Genomic DNA, 14,538 nt, shown 5'->3' with positions numbered 1-14,538 from the left:
ATGAACCTTTTACATCCTGAGCTGGAAATTTCCAACAGGCAGTTTTATAAAGTGAACAAACTAAAAAGAGTCATAAAAAGGAGAAAACGAGTTTAAGTACCTGTGGGATGCTTCCAGACGGAAATGTTTCCCGCCAATCAGTGACGTAATGAAAGCGACTGTGTTCTCGCGTAAAAAAAAAAAAGGGGTAAAAAAAGGAAATATTTTGAAAAGCTGTTAACTCACGTTTGTTAATAACAAACATTAAAAACGAAAATAATTACATACACTTATAAATGAAAGTGTTTTTTTTCCCTTTTACACCACCTAGGATCAATATTGCACTTGCCCTCATTAGTGACAATGGAAGAAAATTTGCATAAGGGGGAATAAATTGTCATTTCAGGTTAATCACACAATAGGCAAATGAGTCATTTGGAAAAACATTAGCAACACATCAGACTTCAAATAACTTACATTCACAAATAAGTTTTATTTTATCCTTTTATACATTAGAACCATATCCAACACATTTTTATATTATCATAAATGACTATTTTCCTTGTCATTTACATAAATCAAAAAAGGTTGTATATTAAGACTGCAAAATAGTACTCCTGTAGTTTTTGTGACACATCTTTTTTTGCTCTGAACGAATGCACATTGTTTGAAAGTTTGGAGAATAAGAGCTGGCAGCCAAAAAAGCAGAGAGGAAAAAAAAAATGCAAGAGTTCGAGCAAGGCTAGCAACACCACCAGCATGTGACCAACACTGACCCGGGTAACAATGCTCAATTATACCCTATTTTGTACTTCTGAAATCTTTGCCTCAAGTTTAACATCCAATTAAACCGCAACTTTGCTTTAAAGGTGTGTGAGGTTTTCCCGGAAAGGACAAGCCAAGTCTGCCGGATGCTTTTGGCGTGCCACAGTGGGGAGCGTAACCAAGTTCACCTCAGGGAGGGAGAAAAGTACAGATCAACAACAAAGAAAACAAAATATTAGCGAACGAAAATGATTTATATTGATAGCACAGAGGGTTCTCTTCAAAACACCAGCTGGACCATCCGCACCATTAAAACAAAATACACGCACAGTATAAGAAAGATTAAACCATGCTATAGCATCTCATGAATACATTTTGAATCATTGTTTTCTCAGCGTCATTCAAAGACGCGGTATATTATTCCTGGTCTCTCCCTGGCCTCTTAGCGGAGAGTGTGGTTGAAATGTATGAGGAAACAATGTCAACGCAACTGCACCGAATTTCATCCAAAGTGCAACGTTCTTCGTGAATGTGCCAACACAAAGGAGGGGTACTGATCAGGCATTGATAAGTGCGAGTATCCTCTTTGGTTTGTGATCCTCAGAGCGATCAATTGTTTAACTCCAGCCATCTCCCAAAAACAAAAGAGCAAAAAAAAAAATGTACTTGACTGTGCCCATTTTTACCGCACACTATCCATAACAAATGTAATTACAATATGGCAGATCGTTTCGGGGTCATTCGTTTGACAAAAAGAGGTCTGCGTAAATAAATGTTGATCACAACCTATTTCGATTTGACTACGTTTCGGTTCGCCCTGTCCGTTTCTCTGCTGCTATCAACCGTTGCCATAGAAAAGAGCTAGAATAAAACAAATATCAATCAAAGCGTTAACCGCCCCCCCCCTCCCCTGCAGCCGAGTGGAAGGTGACATTGGCCTGGTGAAGCTTGTGGTCTTACAGTACGACGACTCGAGAGCCCTGCAGCTGCTGCTGGTGAACAAATACATGAAAGGAAGCCGGAACCGTTTTTAAGCCCAAAAACAACATGAGAAAAGTGTCAATGTGTGTGTGTGGATGTGTGAAAGATTGTACAAGAGAATGTAAGTGAATATGCAAGCAAGACCCAGCGCTGTGACGAGGGCAGTGCTCGAGGTGGGAGGGGCGGGCGGGCTTCACTCAGTGCCTCGGGTGGGGGTGCTGGGCTGGTTGAGGTTCATGGTTTTGCACAACCAGCCGGCAAAGTTCACTTCCTCCACTTCGGATCGCTTGATGAATACGTGACTCTGAAACAACAAGGAAAAGTGGTTATTCAAACAAGGGCAAATAGTTTGGGGGGGAAAAAAAAAAGTAAGGTGAGTCACTCACAATCAGCATCTTCAGATCGGCCCTTTCGGCTGGATTTTTGATCAAGCTGTAAACACAAAAAAAGGTCACAAAAATGACCGCAAACTGCAACCAGTTCTCAATTACTTGAAAAACAATGACAGCAATAATGTTTTCATGAAATTAAACAATAGAGGTTGATCGAATTAGTGGCTAAAGTAATCACCTAGACTTGAATTAGAGTCACTCCTTTTTAGAACTTTTCTCAGATCAAGTCATTGACTTTTCCGATTGATTTTTTTTTCTTCTAAAATCAACAAATAGATTCATAAAGGTATGCAAAATTGTATTATCCTAATCCAAATACTTATTCTCACTTTTGTTGTCACACTCCTAACACATGACCAGTATTCAGCTGCAAAGTGTGCACTGGTTGAAATGAGGAAGCTTTTTTTTTTTTTTTGGCGTGTCGTGTTTTATGTGTACACACCCTTAAGCACCTCCCTAAATCTCACTTGGCCATATCCACATTTTATTATTGAAGTTTCGGGGACTCAAATATAGGGTCGCGGTTTTCTGTCGCTATGTGCAATCGATCTAATTGGTTCAATCTGAAATTGGTCAACGCCGCCACTCGCATTTTGACGACTCACCATTTTGTGACAAAGTCTTGGAAGTCGTTGGTGAACACGCCGTGGGGCAGTTTAGGAGGAGGCTGAAGAGAAAACAATTCAAAACAAAATCATGTCATTCAAAATAGATCAACATTTTGATCATTTGTGCACAGTGTTTTTCTCAGACCTCATTCACAATATAGTCCAAAAGTTCAAAGATGGCCATGGCGGGTCGGCAGTCCATCCCGTGTCCTGTGCCAACGATACGCATGAAATCCAGGAAGCTACGGCAGAAAGGTAAACAATGCCATTTTTCCTACCGCTCACAGGCCTCCCTGGTGGTCTGGGCCTCTGCACGTTGCCGTGAGGCTCTCCCTCGCTCCCGTCCAGCACGGGCCGCCCAAAGATGGCCTCCAATTCCTTGGCGTCTGGTGGGGGGATGGGGTAGCGGCCGATGGCCAGCTCCACAAGGGACAGACCCATGCTCCATACATCCGACTGAACGGAGTAGTGGGTGCCCTGCAGTCTCTCCGGCTGTCGAGGTAGCACATGGTACAGTATATACGTCAAAGGGACAGAAGGTTTGGGCCAAGACCGAAACAGCGCTGGGAGAGCGGTGCAAATGGCAGAAGGGACGGACCGATAGGGCCAGTTAGTGTGTGTTCGCCTTTTGTCCGCACTCAAAATTGCATTTTGGGTGACTGAAAACGCAAATGGTGCTCCTGGAAAATTCTAGCCAGAGGCCAAGACTTTCCAAAGTGTTCAGCATTCATCACGACAAATGATATTTTTTGGCTTGTCTTCTTTGTATGACATCTTATTGCCGTGCCTGCCGTGATAATCTCCTACCTCTTCCGATTCCAAATGCCTGAGGCGGTAGATTTGGAACATCGTTTGTTAGTTACACATTTACTTTTATGGATTTTGCACAAAAGAACGACAAAAATGTCAATTCTTCAGATTTTTGCAAAAAACGAAAAAATCGTACTCGTTCCTACATTATTGGTGTCTACTATCAATCCTCGTGTCTACACCCTTTTCTTCTGTTTGCCATTGTACAAATGTTGGCTTGGTCTGTTATGAGTTACACTTGCTGCCAGTACATGTTGAAGGAATTTATTCCGCACCCATGGTGTTTTAGAAAAGTGTTGAAAAATAACGGGTGCTCAATAGCGCCGATGCTTAGTAGGCCGGAGGCTTGCACGGACCAGGTGCCCACGGGCTGAGGAAGAACAGCGAGGGAGGAAAAGGACACAGTCGCCGACATATGTGCCAAATAACGCTCTCCTGGGCACGGCCCTCGCCTCTTGGCAGGGGAGTGAGAAAGAAAGGGAAGGAAAGTGGGGATGGGGCCAGAGGAAACGGGGTGGGGGCGCAGAGCTGACTCACCGACATGTAGGAACGCGTTCCGACAAAGGAGTTGGCCATGGAATCTATGAGCTGGCCGCTCACTCCGAAGTCGCACAGCTTGATCTCCCCGCGAGAGTTGACCAGAATATTGGAGGGCTTCACATCTATGTGGCAGGTGAGGGGTTGGGTAGGGGCAAAAACAAGATCCAGAATAACTTCATATAAACTTAATGTTTTGGATTCAAAATAAAACGTTATCACAAATCAATCTGCTGCTCTTGGCATCCTTTTGTGTCGAAAGCAACGATCAGTATTCGATAAGTCGTCACGCATCTGTTTCCTGGAATCTGCTTTCACCCAACGTTGAAAAAGAAAAAAAAAAAAAGTTAAAAATTGGTATGTGTGTACCCCTATTAAGACTTGAGTTTTTTTGTTTTTAACATGTTATGATAAACAGTGATTACTTTCTTTTGTGGGCACCTTTACATTATGCCTTTGCTCTTAAAGTTGAGACTTGAGTGTCTTATTGTTTTTAAAAGTATTCACAGTGGTTAATGTGTTTTCCAGACTTAACCTTAAAATATTACCAGACCTGTACTATTAGTTTTTTTGAACAGCAATAGGATGCATATGTATATTATTATTATTATTACTACTACTATTATTAACATTATTATTATTATTATTATGACAGGGAGCCAAGTGGGTATTGCCACAACTGTGCGTGATTTCACACAGCCTCCTACTGTAACACAAGCAGATGCTGTGACGTGCCAAATACTTGTCGGACGGCGAATATTGCGTTCGACACAACAGGGTGGGAGCAGCGAGCGTCAGGTGGTTAACTTCACACCCATGCCTTGACATTGCGGGACACCCTTACACACAGGCGCCGCCTTGCCTTTGTTACATCTCTAATACGAAGTTGGAAAATTGCAGCGTGAAGAGCAGAAGACAGCAACCGTGTAGGCTCGATGTAGTCATATTTAGTGGTTCGATAAAACAAAAATGCGCATTATGAAGGATGTATGCTAATATTTCCGTGCGTCCCTGAAGGGCGTTCTTTGAGGCGTGTGACTGTCTGCAAGCAACCAAGGTCATCGCAGGAGCGAGTGACAAAGTGATGGCATGAAGAAGCGAGGGAACAAAAAGAAAAGCGAAGGAGGGAGCAAACCAGAGAAGGGTACAACGGGGCGAGGTTGCTCATAATCACATTTGAGAGGTTGTAATTACCGCCGAGTTCACTCATGTTCTGCAGTACCGCTCACCCTGAGGCAAGTCGACACACTTCATACACAGTTGCCAATTCATAATAGAAAAACAAATGACAACTTAATGCCCGCATAAATTGTCGCAATGAGGCGGGTGAATCCAATTTGAGTGTGTAAACTTGGGCCAGTTCCAAAATGTTCCGCTAAGGATTTATTTTCGTACCTCTGTGCATGATCTGATGTTTCTCCCGCAGGTAGGCTAAACCTCTCAACACCTAATAAACAACAACAACACAGACATAAACAACAGGATTGTGTGTCAGACCATGTGGTCAAAATGATTTGAATAAGATGAAACTGACTCAGAATACGTACAGCTATGCTAACTTTGCCCAAGACTTCCTCTGGAATTCTTCTGGCTTCCTTCAGAACCTGGTCCAAGGATCCACCATCCTACAGAGACAAGACATTTCAATATTAAGAATTTGAAAGACTTAAAAAAGGTTAACTGTGTGTGAAGGCATCTCACCATGTGCTCCATACAGATGCTAATCTCGCCGTCGCTGTAGAAGGCGCCGTAGAAGCCCACGATATACGGCGAGTTGCACTTGTGCAGGACTTGAAGCTCTCTGATGATCTGGTTCCTGATGGCCGGCTTGATTTCCAAGTGGATCAACTGAGACAGAGAGGAAGCAAGTTAATGCAATAAGAGGAAGAGGGGGGGAAATTAGCCGATGGTTAACTGAGCATTTGTCCAATTTCGTTGGATCTGCACCATACAAGACAATAAAGGCTTTCTGATCGATCATGTTCATGATAGAAAATATATCGAAGTAAATTTTAAACACAAGCAAAACAAGACACATTCACTCCAACCTGCTCATACTTAAAAACAGAAACAACAACTCCAGAGTTGTGGGCATGGTCTCATACTTTTATGCATACTCAGCATTTTGTACAACAGCAGCCTGTTGAGGCAATAAACTGGGTGGGCCTAGATCAAAATGCGCCCCCTACTGGTTGCAGCTATTTTCAAGGTGATAGTGTTTTAAACACACAACTTGGAATTCTCTGTTTAATTTTTAGTTTAACAATAAATGTCAACTGAGAATGGCTTTAAGCCACTTTTAATTAATTGTTCCACATCTGCCAAACTGCTCGCTTGTGTGTTTTACTGTTTTATATATTATACTGCATTACTATATTTTACTAATGTTTTCTACGGCCGTTACTAGTGCCACTGCTGGGAGTGACAAAAATGTCAAAATGTCCGTGTTCACTCGTCCTCACCTTGCGAGCCATGACCAGACCCGAAGGCTTGTGGCGGACCTTGTTGACCACCCCTCCGTTCCCAGCCCCCAGTTCGCAGATTGGGTCAAAGTCCTCATCCTTGAGCTCTCCGACCTGCGCTTTCTGAGTGAGAAAGGCTTCCAGTCGCATCTTCTGTTGCTCATCCAGGTCCAGCTCTCCCAGCTTCTTTTGTAAGGCCTCGAGGTTTGCTCTGTAATAGGCAACATGGTCGGGCAACATTATGTAAATCTTAAGCTAACCATTTTCTGTAATGCTTGTCCACATTAGGGGCACGGGGTAGCTGGAGTCCATCCCAGCTGACTTTGGGTGAAGGGGGGTCCAACCTGGACTGGTCACCACATTTTAAACTACTGAACTTTAACATTGGTCATGATGGAGAGCTAAGCATTGCTTATAGAAGGACTTGGTATAAAAAGAACCACCACACCAAGGCCAAATATAACTCTGATTTGGGTTTGACAATCCTGATAGCTTATGGAGTATTCAAAGAACCTAAGATGCATGTTTCTGGAATGTGGGAGGAAAGCCACAAACCGAGACCAGTGCCAAGGTTTGAAGGAGAGAACTGCGAGGCAGACGTGCCAGCCACTATTACACAGTGCTGATCCTTATATAAAGATACACACATTCATAAAAAAATAAAATAAAACAATATTTGGGAATCAATGTCGTGGTACTCACTCAGATGCAGCATCAGTGGTGTTTGAGGTGGGCTGCCCTTCTCCAATGGGCGTTATATTTAACGGAACCGGTCTTCTTTTGGGGGCCATCTCAGATGTGGCAGGGAAACTGTCTTAAAACTCAAATATTGTCCCAAAAAAACGAACTAAACCGCACCGGGCCGAGCAGTTGTGGCAAAGTGGCCCTTCCCTCGTTCGCTAGCGAGCAACAGGATCACGTCTAGGTGGCTAACGAATTAGCTGGCTAACGTCAGCGAACAGATGACACTTTCACGAGCCGTGTCACTCCAATGTTTGGCTAAAACGTGACATATCGAGGCGTTTTTAATGAAAATGTCCTTTCAATATAATTATACTATTCGAGGTGAGCGCATTGCTCTTTTTTAGAGGCTTCTTATCGGGGTTATCTACCTGCTGCTAGCCATTAGCCACCAAGCTAGTGCTACCGGAAAAGGGAATCCGCGAGACTCAGCGGCCCGCCACGTTTTCCCCCCCGTATAACCGACGGTAGCACCGGGGGGCGGCTGTAGGTGGTCGTCTGGCGTCCCTCCGCAAAGTTACAACCGGGCTGGGGGGGAAGGCTCTGTGGCCAGGTGGCAGAGCTTTCGTCTGTGACTGGTGGTGGTCCGTCAATACAGGAAGCGGCAGACCTGAGTGACACCCACAAGGAGATCCCGTCACTTCAGGGAGAGTATCAGGTCCAAACTAAAAAGTTTTAAAGAAAAATAAATCGCGAGTTAAACACAATAACACTATTTTGAAATATTGGAATCACGAGTTTTAACTAATCATAACCGGACGACGTCGCTTTCGTGCCACTTTATCAAGTCAATGCCGTGTACACATTGCTGCCGCCCAGTGGTCATATAAGGGAACTGAACATGAAGGTAATAAATATACTCACATTTTTGCAACATTAAGACAATAAAATGACACATCACATGAAGACATATATCACTACAGTTTCTAGATCCCAATAAAAAAACAGCCAAGTTTTAGAGAACTGGACTTTTAATTCCATACACCAATTACAGCTGTTAGAATTCCATCTTTGTTCAATTGTACAATCATATCCTCAAGGTTGAGTGATCATCTGGAATTGAACCACAGACCCTTTAAGTCCTCAGACATCATCTTCCCTTCTGGTTTTGCCTGTCGGAACAACTGGAAGCAATTTGAGTCTTAATAATAAAATATCATTTAAATTTTATTGACTTTTAATATGAACATATAAAAAAACGACAACAAAAGAAAAACATTTACATCATGGATTGTAAGCATCTGTCCATGCAACCTTATGCATTTACAGTAAAAGATGCCACAACGTACTGTAGTCACAACCAGACACTCGGCCCCTCGCACTCGCCCTCACCCAAAAAGAAAACATCTGGCTCAGTTCCATAGAAGCAAATCTACACCGGTGGGGACTTCCGAGAATAACCTGGAGACAGATTATGAGGAACGAGTGAGGGTGTGAAACAAGCTGGAAGATCAGATTAAACTAATTTTACAACCAAAATCCAAATCGAGTTATCAACATTCCCTGTTAGGCCCAACGAGTGTCCAACGTTCCCAATTCCTGGTCCTTGTGCTGTAGCAGGTGTTTGGAGGAATACTCACTATCCAATGGCTTTAAAGTAATAAACAAAAAGTGTGCAAACGGCTCCGGGTCCCAAATTAAAAAGTCCTATGAGTTGAATTTGAGGATTGCGGGTGGAGGACGTTGCTTGTGTTTGGATTAGTCAAGACATTTGAAAGCCACTGCAAAACAGCAAAGTCATGAAGATGAAGACCGCTCAAGCTCCAAACCACACACAAGGTTCATTAACTGAACAATGCAATCGAATGTACATAAATGCAAGGAAAGTGGGCGAGGATAACAGCATTTGTGAATAATTTAGATACTTCCGCATAAAGAGGAACAAGCAGAGCAGAGCGCCTCTCCTGCTAACTGTACAGCTAAAGGCTGCAGTACTTCAACCATTTCCTGTGAGATCTCAAAAGTAGAAGCAAGCCAACAGCACTGATGCGACTAAAGATGACCTGCATAGAATAATGTAATTAAAAACAGGAAAAAAATAATAATCCAGTGTAAAATGGCCATCAGAGTCTGTCCTTTACTCGTTCAGATTAGTCTGCTGAGAGTGTAATGACTGAGGTAGTTTTTCTTTTTTTTCTCAATCTAAAAAGGGGCAAAATAAAATAACCAAGGAAATGGAAATTTTCACACATCCGGGTCAGTGATGATCTTCACTGAAAATTAAAATGAATTAAATTCTAACCCAAAAAAAAAAAAAATTCATGCCACAGGAGAGGTTTGCATCACGTTCATGTTATTCTTTTGCCATTTTTCTTTTTTTCTTCCATTCCACCTTGAACTGAGTAGCAAAAACAGCTCAAATGTGCCAAAAATCTGATGCACGGTGCTGTGGAGAGCTTTTTCTTCCTGGTCAGACAGCAAAAAAGATTAAGTCAAGAAAGGGGTTCGTAGGACGTGAGGGGAGGGGGCAATGCATTGAAATACAGTATTGGCTGCAGGATGACGTTGAGCCAAAAGTTGTCGGCTTCCAGTGGTCAAGTCGAGTGCAAACGGGAATCTTGACGACGCTAGACTGAAGGTTTGTTACGCGAGTGTGGAACTGCTAAAAGGCTGTGATGTTTTTTGATGATAGGGAGGAGGGGGAGGGGGGGTCACTGTGTCTAGTGTATTACTGTTCCATTTTCCGTGCTTTCAACCCCGTCCTTGTCAAAGCCATGAGAGGGGACGAGGGAGGGGTTGAGTAGCTGCGGGGGGGGTCAGTACGCGGTGACCAAGTCCTTGTCGTAGTTGTATCGGCCTCTCTTAGTGGCGGGGCTGTCGGCGCTGTCCTCAGTGTCCTCGCTGTCGCCGCCGCCGCCCCCGCCACCTTCCTCCTCAGAGGACGAGTCAAGAGTCAGATCCACCACCACGCCTCCGGGCGGCGCGGCGGGCCCTCCGCTGACGACGCCCGCCGTGGCGCCCCCTCCGGATTTGCCCGACAGGCTGGTGCTGCTGTGGGCTGGCGAGTGGCCGTTTGTCTCGGGAACACCTGCAAAGTTTCAGTGTCACTTCAAGTGCATTCCGGAAAAATCTGTGCAATGTGAATCCAGAACGAGTGCTTTCCACGTACACATATCGACCATGGAGAACTCCGGCGTGTCGCTGCGTTCTCTTTCCTTTTCCTTCTCCTTGTCGTCGGTGATGGGTTGCCAGGAGCCGTCAGTCAGGTACTCAATCTCCTCGATATCTTCGTTTGTCTCTTTCAGGATCTCGGACATCAACCTGGAACATGCATAGCGAGCCCTTGCTATTTTTGATTTTGTAGGACAATGAGATCAGTGGCGATAAAATGTTGTCCAAAAAAAAAAAAAAAAAAGGGTTATTTCCAAGTAGTATAGGGAAGTACTATATTAGGAGTGTTGGAGCGTTTTTGAAATGGGCACCGGCTTACCCGTCAATAGTGAGCAGCTCAAAGGGAGCCGGCTTGTCACACACGGGGCAGGTCCACGTGGGCTTCTTCTCATTCATCTGCAGGAAGAAGACTGCGTCGAAACACTGTAGATGGGCGCAGGTTAGAACTCGACACGGCACGCCGATCCGCATCTTTACCAGCTGAGGAGACAAGGAAGTGTGCAAGAATTAAAGTCATTGTTCTTATTAGGAAAACAGTGAAGAGAACTTTAAATCAACATCAACTACTCACTGGACAAATGAGCGAAACCCGAAGACCTGTAGTGGCAATCTCACTCTCCGGGTCAAAACGTAACTTGTCTTGAACTACAAATAAACACATAACAAAAAAAACATTATCGCAAACCTTTTTGGGCAAGATATTGATAGAAAAGTAAAAGATTAACACTCACTGCGCTCACGACAGCGCTCTGCACTCTCAACGGAGCAGAGCTTGAGCTGGCTGAAGAGATCAGCCGCAGTGAACATCCTCACTAAGTACACGGCCACCGAGTACCGCTGAAAAGCAAAGTCATGAGTATACGGCCATCAAAATGAGTTTCCGTGAACGCAGACCTTTCCAAAGTTTCCCCAGGTGACAGTGATTCTGTTGGTGACGGTGGAAAGATGCAACCAAGGAGTTATGTTCACAGGGCGACAAGGCCGGCGGGGTTCCACACCAGGCTTGTTAGATGGATAGTAGCCCTGAAGAAGAAATGACAAAGAGTGAGCTTTTATTTATTTATATATATATTTTTAAACAAACCCTGAGATATTTCTGTCGCACACTACTAGAACTCACAGGAACATGACAATAAGACTGGTTGACTTTAACAGCGATGTTGGGAGGATACTGGTCCTCCTGAACCCCAATGGAGTCCGTGTAACATATTCTGAAACACAGAAAAGGTTCCCAGTGTAAGAATGAAACAATCTACAATGATTTTGATTTCAGTGAATGATTAGTATGATGTGCTGGCTCAGACTATTTGAAGTGATACAATTTATTAGCGCTTTATTCTTACCTAAGAACCACTTGGATCGATCTAATTCCTGGGCGAATTTCGCTGCAATAATCAAAGACATCAAGTTATACCACAGGCTCAAAAGGACAAAAAAAAAGTATTTGGGGGAAACACTCCACATGCCTACCTTGCGTTTCTGATTTGGTCTGCTTGACTTGGTGTTAAATCAAATATGCACTGACTGTCTTGCAGTTTCTCGTTATTCTGGGCAACTGTCAAAACACATCAACAACAGTTATAGCCTATATCTGTATTCAATAGCCAGGGGCTTTTTCCTCTGTAATGTCTTTAGACTAGAGAGACAGCTTGTCATAAAGAGAGACAGCTTCTCATAAAGAAAGGGACATTCACTTTATGTGCAACATACTACACCTAGTGCACTCTTGTCTCAAAACTTGAGTTGCCTAACTCCTGCGTATGGGGTAAGTGCATACTCACTGAGCTCTGTAGGTGGCAGCAGTGTTTCCAAAGTCTGATAGAAGGGCAGTGGCACCAGTTTGACCTCCGGTGCCGCCGTGGCTATTGGTTTGGAGATGCCGTTGATGTATTCAACGCCCTGAGAGGTGGCAGACGGGGCAGAATTGAGCGACGAGTAAGAAACAGGGATACCCTCCGGTCGCCGCGCCGCCAGCCATCCGGACGTTCTGGGAAAGCGCGACTCGTAGAGCTGTCGCACGTTCTTGAGCAGCTCGGGGCTGTATTCTGTCTGGACCAGCCTCAACGCCCGGCCCACCAGGTCCTGCTTTAAGCCGCTTTTGCTACGCCCCATGGAGGCCAGCAGTGTCTGCAGGTCGGACACCCGGAAACTTTTGACCATATTCTGGATTGACAAGAAAATATTTGATTAAAACAAGAATTCCTTGTGATAATTTAGTTAAAAAAAATTGATAAATATATTAAGGCCATGACAGCACAGATGAATGTTGTATATATAAAGACAATAGAGTAAATAACTCACTAAAACGCACTCCTGACGTCTTGAACTTGACAGATAATCATGCGCCACTTCATTTACCTCCAACACAATATACAATGCATTGAAAAGCGTTTATATCCATACTGAAATGTTACTTACGTCAAATGTGGTGCTAATAAAAGCTTTCTTGGCACCATGTAGACATTATGTGCTTTATATATTTCCCATTAAAAAAAATAGCGCATGAGTATGTAAAAAGTATTACCGATGTTTACATGGAAGACATTAGCATCGGCGGTGCTAACTCAACAGCGGTAGGTAAACAATGTTTAAACACTGACAACAAGTTGCAAATAGATCATATGGTTGATCTATTTGACGAGAAAGGAACACTAAGTTAGTTCCGTTCCAATGCACCCTCATTTAAACATTATCTATGGAAGCTGCGCTGCGAGCCGGCTAGCTGTGCTGAGAAAACTGCCTTTTCGGTTCTCAATCATGGCAAGCGAGCGTTTTGACAGGTGCATAGCTGGCCAAACTAAGCGCGTAACACAAGAGATAATATTAGCGACAAGCAATTATGAACGTATAAAAGTGAGATTGCACAGACGACCTCAAGTGCGCTATGATGGCCATCATTCATTTTCGGCGTCTTCTTTGGAGCCAGCGTGATGCTAGGAAGCTAACCCTTCGTGCTTGCTAAGTTAACTGGATAGAAAGCGACGTTAGCAGAAGAGGCTAGTCGCTTTCGCCGCGACCCTATTACGCCACATTCGTGACAGTACGCGCTTTTATGTCGGTTTTACACAAAGCCGCCGTGGCACTCGGCGTCGGCGCCGGGTGATCGACATAGACTCCCGCGCCCGGCTTCCTATTAAATTAAAGCGAATGAGGCTCTACTTGCCATCGCCTCCACCAGTTCGGCCGCCATCTTCACGCAGCAGTACCGCGAGAGTCCCAGCCGACTGCTAGTGTTTCACCAATGGGCTGCGAATTCTTTTTGACAGACAGTTCCTCTCGGCCAATCGCTGAGTAGTATTCGCCTGGACCCGGAGCGCTTCTTTCTAAATGGGTGGACCCAGTGTCTTTTAAAGTTACAGTGTAACTTTTTTAAAAAATACTAAGAGACGGGTCTCTTTTCCAAATTAGGCCCCGGTGTCCACTCGTAACGCAACCAGTGACAACATTCAAATATTCACGGTTATACGTGTTAATAATATCGCAGTTTGCTCAAATAGAGCCGCAGTTTGACTTTAAATCCATCCTGATTGTAAACCGCGGGATGTCAAGTGGATCAGGTCGCATGGTGCGACCGAATCCCGTCCGAACTACAAAATCCACTCCGGGCTGTGGAAATGTGCACTCGGTGCTTTGTCTGCAACGCGGCCAACATGTTAAAAAATACACGGAATCAGCAATATAACATTTATTCTCCAATGCCGACACGTTGCCAGGCGGTGCCCAAACTCACATTCCACGCGGTGTCATGTTTGCTTCCAAAAAATAGATTCATATAGAAAATCGAATTGTTATCCACTCCATTTTATGATCCACTCCTGGTTTTCCGACAGTATATAGCAAAGATACTCCCCTCGAGCGCCGCTGATCAATTGATAGAATAGCAATATTGTGTCATTACGCCCTGTACTTTATTTTTCCGCCCACTCCACGTTAAAATAGGCCAATAAAGTAACGCTCTTTATTCAAAGGTGTGACGCTGACACAATAGGGCGTGACCAAGTCCTTCGTTTCTCATCACTTTGCTCATCATATGCACTTGTACATTCAATTTCTTTATTGTTTGCAGTTCTTACGAAAGTTATTGATCATTACTACGATTATACTTGCAACAGACGGACTAAAATTGGCCTTAAAGGACACTTTGAGTTCCTC

General features: G+C 44.0%; 2 protein-coding genes across 7 annotated transcripts; both read right to left on the bottom strand.

Annotated features, from left to right (window-relative positions):
* Window positions 1-448: 448 nt before the first annotated feature.
* map2k2a (mitogen-activated protein kinase kinase 2a) lies at window positions 449-8,083 on the bottom strand. The gene is made up of 11 exons (XM_049716575.1): window positions 7,237-8,083; window positions 6,535-6,745; window positions 5,774-5,920; window positions 5,620-5,697; window positions 5,468-5,519; window positions 4,073-4,197; window positions 3,004-3,217; window positions 2,871-2,935; window positions 2,723-2,784; window positions 2,112-2,157; window positions 449-2,029 (listed from the first exon to the last, which is right to left on the bottom strand). Exons 1-11 carry the CDS (start codon window positions 7,323-7,325, stop codon window positions 1,919-1,921), a joined length of 1,200 nt encoding a protein of 399 aa, XP_049572532.1. The 5' UTR covers window positions 7,326-8,083; the 3' UTR covers window positions 449-1,918.
* A 341-nt stretch (window positions 8,084-8,424) lies between these two features.
* pias4a (protein inhibitor of activated STAT, 4a) lies at window positions 8,425-14,260 on the bottom strand. 6 transcript variants are annotated; one of them, XM_049716494.2, is made up of 11 exons: window positions 14,117-14,260; window positions 12,168-12,549; window positions 11,857-11,941; window positions 11,730-11,771; window positions 11,507-11,597; window positions 11,281-11,409; window positions 11,118-11,223; window positions 10,958-11,031; window positions 10,706-10,866; window positions 10,385-10,536; window positions 8,425-10,303 (listed from the first exon to the last, which is right to left on the bottom strand). In XM_049716494.2, the coding sequence occupies exons 1-11, from the start codon at window positions 14,156-14,158 to the stop codon at window positions 10,032-10,034; spliced, it is 1,536 nt and encodes a 511-aa protein (XP_049572451.1). In that variant the 5' UTR covers window positions 14,159-14,260; the 3' UTR covers window positions 8,425-10,031. The 6 variants fall into 6 exon arrangements, with proteins under 6 accessions (XP_049572451.1, XP_049572473.1, XP_049572500.1 ...); XM_049716516.1 differs by lacking the exon at window positions 14,117-14,260 and adding an exon at window positions 13,550-13,691; XM_049716543.2 differs by lacking the exon at window positions 14,117-14,260 and adding an exon at window positions 13,550-13,598 and having other exon boundaries at window positions 12,168-12,285.
* Window positions 14,261-14,538: the final 278 nt, after the last annotated feature.

The sequence above is a fragment of the Syngnathus scovelli genome, chromosome 10 (genome assembly GCF_024217435.2).
Source record: "Syngnathus scovelli strain Florida chromosome 10, RoL_Ssco_1.2, whole genome shotgun sequence".
In the NCBI taxonomy this organism is placed as follows: Eukaryota; Metazoa; Chordata; class Actinopteri; order Syngnathiformes; family Syngnathidae; genus Syngnathus; species Syngnathus scovelli.
Note: the sequence above shows the minus strand (reverse complement) of the source record. Positions and strands in the feature narration are given on the sequence as shown.

Bases quoted from the DNA above. Each gene is read 5' to 3' on its own strand.
- map2k2a (XM_049716575.1), bottom strand. From the start codon at position 7,325: ATGGCCCCCAAAAGAAGACCGGTTCCGTTAAATATAACGCCCATTGGA. The intron at 5,698-5,773 runs GTGAGATGCCTT...TTGTCTCTGTAG, and splicing joins GCATCTGTATGGAGCACATG to GATGGTGGATCCTTGGACCA. The intron at 2,030-2,111 runs GTGAGTGACTCA...TTGTTGTTTCAG, and splicing joins CCGATCTGAAGATGCTGATT to AGTCACGTATTCATCAAGCG.
- pias4a (XM_049716494.2), bottom strand. From the start codon at position 14,158: ATGAATCTATTTTTTGGAAGCAAACATGACACCGCGTGGAAT. The intron at 11,942-12,167 runs GTGAGTATGCAC...GTGTTTTGACAG, and splicing joins GCTGCCACCTACAGAGCTCA to TTGCCCAGAATAACGAGAAA. The intron at 11,410-11,506 runs GTGAGTTCTAGT...TTTCTTCTTCAG, and splicing joins AGTCTTATTGTCATGTTCCT to GGCTACTATCCATCTAACAA.